We start from the raw sequence: 6237 nt of genomic DNA on the forward strand, positions 1-6237 counted from the left end.
GAAACAACTCACCGTCCCAACATGTTGATCTGAGTCACATTATTTAAACAAAATTTTATATTTAAGTTTTATAAATAAAAAAATAATTATAAAAAAAATTTCACTAAAGTCAACTAAATTCTCTAATGAAAATAATCATTAATAAAATCAATAAATATTTGGTAATAATGTTATAGAAACAAAAATATAAAATAAATTACAGTCATGCTATCTAATTAAAAAAATAAAATTATGTGAATAGATAAAAATGACAAGTTATTCTAATTAGAAAAATATTAGCTAGAAATATTTGTTGACATTTTTAAACACAATCTTAATTATTATATAAATTTAGTGAGTCATACTAATAGAGTCTAATTAGTGCTACTCTCTTTTTAATATAAAATGTTCTTGACAGAGTACATAAAACTTAAATCCAAGAATCAAACCCATGTTTCTAATTTCCTGAAAACAAAATATTTGTGTGTATGTCAGACATAGGTCCACAGGCATATAATACTAAAATATCAACGGTGTTCATTTTTATTACAATTATACTCTATTAATTGTCACACAAAAAAAAAGGTTTCCTTATTCAAGTGGGAACAAAAAAAATATTGTATTCACATTGAAACTTAAACATATTCCTTGCATTGATGTCCATGCAGATTTAAAAACATATATACATCAACATGGTCACGATATGAAATTAAACCATATAATCGTTTACTCGTCTCACACAGGCATTGACTGGAGAGAGAGAAAGAGACGGGAGGAGAGAGAAAGCTAGTTAGCTAAACATGGAGCTCTAAATTACATTTGAAGATCGCTGTAGGGTTTTTAGCCTTATCGCATCACATATCTAGAGGTGTACGACTTGTCATCGATTGTGCAACGTTCGTGTTTCTAGGATCAATATTTAACTTATTTTTATTTTCTTGTCCAATTATGGAAGAGGATGAGCAATAGGAAAAGAAGCATATGAAAAGATTTCTCAAAATCCTCACTCCCCAATTATTCCTTTCTTCAATTAGTGAATTTTATTTCACTAATTGACCTTTAATTTATCCACACAACACTGTTTATATTTTCTTTTGTCTTGCTCCAAAATTTCAAGAAAACAGTAGCATAAAGTTGAAAAATTAAGGTACACAAGAAGATGGGAGAAAGCAGTGGCTCACAATGTTCCAAGACAAGTCCTTCTAACATTGATGAAGATGACGAGGGTGAAAGTGAGGCCAATGAAGATCAAAGTAAGCAAAACAACAACGGAGGAAGCTCAAGTAACAGCACAGTGGAAGAGAATGAGAAGAAGATAAGGCCTTATGTTAGATCCAAGATGCCAAGGCTTCGGTGGACACCTGATCTTCATCTTCGCTTTATTCATGCGGTTCAACGACTTGGAGGACAAGAGAGTTAGTTCCTTAATTTTTTTTATTTGTTTTACTTTTCAATTTTTCATATTAATTTGTCATTAATTCCTGCAAGGTTGGTCCAGAAAAATTTCATGTTTTAGTGCTTCTTTTTTTTGTTGGTAATATTGTTTTTTTTTGGGTGTAGGAGCAACACCAAAATTGGTTCTTCAATTGATGAACATCAAAAGTTTAAGTATTGCCCATGTCAAGAGTCATTTACAGGTAATTATTAGATAATTATTACCCAGACGTGACTCTCTTTTTTATTGTTTTTAATTTTATTTTTGCAAAAAAATTATGATTTACCTAGTCTTGCCCAGCATGGTTTATTTCTTTTCTTTCCCGTTTCTTTTTGCTAGATGTTTAGGAGCAAAAAGGTGGATGACCGAAATCAAGGTACGAGATGTTCTTCATTATAAACTTTTCAATATCAATTATTGCTGATTAGGGTTTCTGATTACAAATCCCTAATGAAAACAACTTGATTATATATGACAGTATTTGCGGATCATAACAGTCTTGTTGAAACCGGAGACAAAAATATTTATAATCTTAGCCAACTTTCAATGCTCCAAGGGTATAATCCGAGTCAAAGTTCATCCTTCAGCTACACAAACAATTATCCAAGGTTTGCTTCAAATTCTCTCAAAAACAATAATTATAGTTGAGATATAGTAATTACTTGTTTTTATTTCAAAGCTCTTTCAAGAATTAAGCTAATTAAAAAACAATAACAATTTCTTTAAAATAAAAAAATTAAACCATATGTGTTCATTTTCATCCATTTAAATGTTTCTTTCTTCTCTCACAGTTATGGATTCGGGGATGCTTCTTTTGGTGTCTACGAGAAACTGCTACAAAGACCTTTCGATTGGTCTAATGCAATTTCTTCTCGGGAAGGTTCATCCATTTTTGGTGAACAAAGCAAAATCCGTGAACCGAAAGATGAGTTTCTCTCATTTGGTGCTCATGATCACTCTCTAAGCACACCCACAAGATTAAGCCACGTTGATCACACGCCACCAATCAATATTATGCAACAAATAGCACAAAATCTCATGCCTATAAACCCAACAACAAATCAACCAGAATTGAAGACACTGAAAAGGAAGGCTTCAGATCATACAACCCTTGATTTGGATCTGTCACTAAAACTAAACTCAAAGATTAATGATGCTGAAGAAGGAACATTAAATAACCATGAAGTTGATAGCACAAACCTATCACTCTCATTGTGCTCTCAATTATCCTCATCATCTAATCCTAGCAGCAGGTTGATCAAGGAAGCACAACAAGATCGATGTGATGAACAAGGGAAAATAATGGCCAGTACTCTAGATCTGACTATATGAATGAGACAAATTCTCAGTGAGATCTTGAGGTACTTGTCAGAAAACTATGCTTTTTTATATAACCAAATTCTTACATTTATCTGACTTAGTTATGTATGTTTCTTGTCTCTTTCTGTATGACTGTCAAATACATGAACTAGCTAGATGAATGAATCATGATTTTAAATTCCAGTGTTGCCTTAAATATTACTGTCATAAAAATGCCAAAAGAGAAAATTTAGTTACACAAGTTATAAAGAAAAAAGGAAAACAAATTAAAGTCTAGTACCCAAGATCAATAGGGATAGGTATTTTTAGGTATAATTTTGTGTGAAACTAAAAAACTTGTTTACTAGTTTGTGGCGTAGATCGAGTTAGATCCTTTATTATTATTAGGTAATATTTTGAAGTCTTATCCTCGATTATATATATATATATATTATTTTCACTGAAATAAATACCATATGTTAACATATCTTCATCAGTATAACTTTTCTTAATAAAAAACGAACGGCTAATGTAAATAGTATAGGACTAAAGCAAAAATAAAATGATAGTATTACATCATAATGTTAGTTTATATTTTCACAAAAAAATTTATATTCATAATATTTGTACTAATTGCAATTAATTTTTGGAGAACTGCTATACTACTAGTGAAAGCAAACTCAAGGCTTCATCTTTCGTATATAACAGTTTTTATAGTATTTGTAATAAGTGTTTTTGTTGGGCAATCAAATCTGACTATATTTTTTTATGAAGACTGTATATATAGGTTAATGATGTCTAATAACTATGATTTTTTTATTTGGATGTACAAAAAAAAGGAAATAATTGAAAGAAAAGTTCAATATTTGAAAGAATAATTATGTTTTATTATAAAACTTTTTTTTATAAAGAATCCACCACAGAAAAACTAATATAAACAAAACAATTCAAAGAAGATAGCTGTTGTTAGAAGTGTTTTTTTTTCCAACTTCCATTCCACTCCAAAATATTTGTGTGGAAATAGGAATGAATAGAACATATATAATAAGATGCGGATTTGAGTTTTGGGTGATGAAATAAGTGTTTCTGTTATATAAAAATTTAAACTGTTAATATTTTCATTTATGATTATCAGCTTAACAAATTATTAGTTGTGACATGTGAATACTAAGGGGTCTATATTTTTGTTGTTTGAAAAATATATATAAGTTATTGTAAACTTATTATGTCTTTGATTTTTACCAATAAAAAAGTTTGATATGTGAAATTGACATTACAATTCGTGAAAAAAACAGGTTTAAATTTTGAGCTTAATTTAAAAAGGGTTATATATATATTGAATCTGAGTTTTATATATAAAGTTAATCTATTGAATTATATTGCATTACATGCATTGCATATAAGTGTTTTAATACAATAAAAAAAGGTCTTATCCCAAGGGAAAGTCTTTAATTTGATAATACGAGAAACAAAAGTCATGCATTATAATTATCATTCAATTATAAAGATATGTTTTTTTATAATAAATATTACAAAAATCTTTTTATAAAAAAATTACTGCAAAAATTATATCAATAATAATTTATAATTAATTGATAATGTGAAATTATTTCTATAATGTAAAAATTCTTCTTTTGATTTTAGTTCTTGTAAAATTTAATATATTTTGCTTTAGTACTTATTATAAAGTAATAATATTAATTGATAATATATAACAATGCGTTGGTAGTTTGATTATAAAATAATAATATTAATTGATCATGATATAACAACAGGCTGGTAGTTTGACGACTCGTCATGTCATTCGATAATTATGTGTAATTATTTTTAATAAATTATATTTTTTAAGTTCATACTACCGATTAAAAATTGATGACGTTAAACTAGTTCATAGAAGATATAAAAACATTGTTCACTAAATTATTTTTACACACGACTACTCCTTAATGAAATTGAATATATTTTAATTTATCAATATGTTGTAATACTTGCCAATTCGTAGATATGTTTGGATGGAGTGAATGATAATAAATGAATTATGTTTTATATATTTAATGTATTATAAGAATAAAATATAATATATACTAAATTAAGGGATATAATTTGAATTTCAGTTTGAGTCACATGAGTTGACACTTGGGTTTCTGAAATCTGAATACCTGTGAGTTAGAATAAAAATAAAATACTTCACTAAACAATCAAATTAAACAAAATATTTCGTTCTAGTTTGTTCACACATAAAACATTATTTTGTTGCATCGTAGAGGTGACCTTAGATGATATTTACACCTGTTTTGATAAAAATAAAATACTTCACTTAAAGATTTTTTCCGTTTTGGTATTCTTACCCCTATTTTCCTTAAGAGTACGTTTGGATAAAGAATTTTAACTGAGAAAAGTAATTTATCAGATAATTTGAATTTCTGTAATCTAGAATTCATTGTTTGGATGTTTTTTTGTGAAGAAATTAAAATTTTGAAATTTTAAAACAAAATTTTGAACAACTAAAAATCTGGAATTTTAATTTCCTTCTAAAAGGTAAGAAATTGAAATTCTCTTCTTACCGTATTCTTCAAGAAACACCGTCTGAGATTGTGGAGCATCGTTCGGACCTAAGAACGTAGAGAAACACGTATAATTAGCACACCAATCATATTTTTCTTTTTTTCATTCATTTTTTTTCACCCTCATAATTTTAACTTTTTTTTTATCCAAACACAAAATTTTGAAAATAAAAGAATTTCAATTGAAGTATTTAAAATTTTTAGAATTTAAAATTTCTCAGAATTTTAAATTCCATCATCCAAACACACTCTAGATAATATTTATTTTCTTTTATCAGATGTTTTTACGAATGTCATCATAAAATTCTCCGATCAAAGAAAGTGATTATGTAAAATACTCTACTTTTTAAATTTAATTTAGTTCCTAACATTAGCTAAAGTTTGTGATATGCGCTGGTAAGAGAGGGAGGGGAGAAGATGAGAGTAACGCGAGGAAGAAAGCGTGGTTTCCTTGATTCGAGGCCAACGATCCTCCTTCTAAACTAAGTTCTCAATGAGTGTTTTCTTGCTTTATTCGATATCGGGGTCAAGCTTTTATACATGGAGTCTTACACAAGTTGCAGGAATGCAACAGACTCAACGGTTTCTTAACTGACGTAACCAACTACTCAGTGGCTTAACTAACTGCCCCTAGGTTCATACAAAGTGTGACCTAACTATACATGCATGCAATCACGTGCCTATACGTACTCCTCCAGGTGCCTTGGTCTCGTGATACTCCTTCGTGGTCGTGGCTCATGTGTTGCAGGAGGTGGAGCTTCGTTCATGTTGCTGCTGCTAACATCATCCGCCCCTGGGAAAACCACCTTGTGCTCAAGATGGTGGGCATTGCAAACATCTGTCCATTTCTCCCATGTCGAGTCCTCTGGGGCCAACCCCATCCACTGCACTAGTACCATTCGTGTGGGTGGTTGAGTTGAGGGGTCAAAGCCCGAGTCAAGGATGGCGATGGGTTCGAGT

The 6237-nt window shown here is 29.6% G+C and overlaps 1 protein-coding gene across 1 annotated transcript; it reads left to right on the forward strand.

Annotated features, from left to right (window-relative positions):
• Positions 1-688: 688 nt before the first annotated feature.
• LOC100801120 (two-component response regulator ARR18) lies at positions 689-3853 on the forward strand. The gene is made up of 5 exons (XM_003520304.5): positions 689-1394; positions 1540-1616; positions 1754-1790; positions 1893-2022; positions 2206-3853. Exons 1-5 carry the CDS (start codon positions 1139-1141, stop codon positions 2744-2746), a joined length of 1041 nt encoding a protein of 346 aa, XP_003520352.1. The 5' UTR covers positions 689-1138; the 3' UTR covers positions 2747-3853.
• The last annotated feature ends 2384 nt before the right edge of the window (positions 3854-6237 follow it).

The sequence above is a fragment of the Glycine max genome, chromosome 3 (assembly GCF_000004515.6).
Source record: "Glycine max cultivar Williams 82 chromosome 3, Glycine_max_v4.0, whole genome shotgun sequence".
NCBI lineage: Eukaryota > Viridiplantae > Streptophyta > Magnoliopsida > Fabales > Fabaceae > Glycine > Glycine max.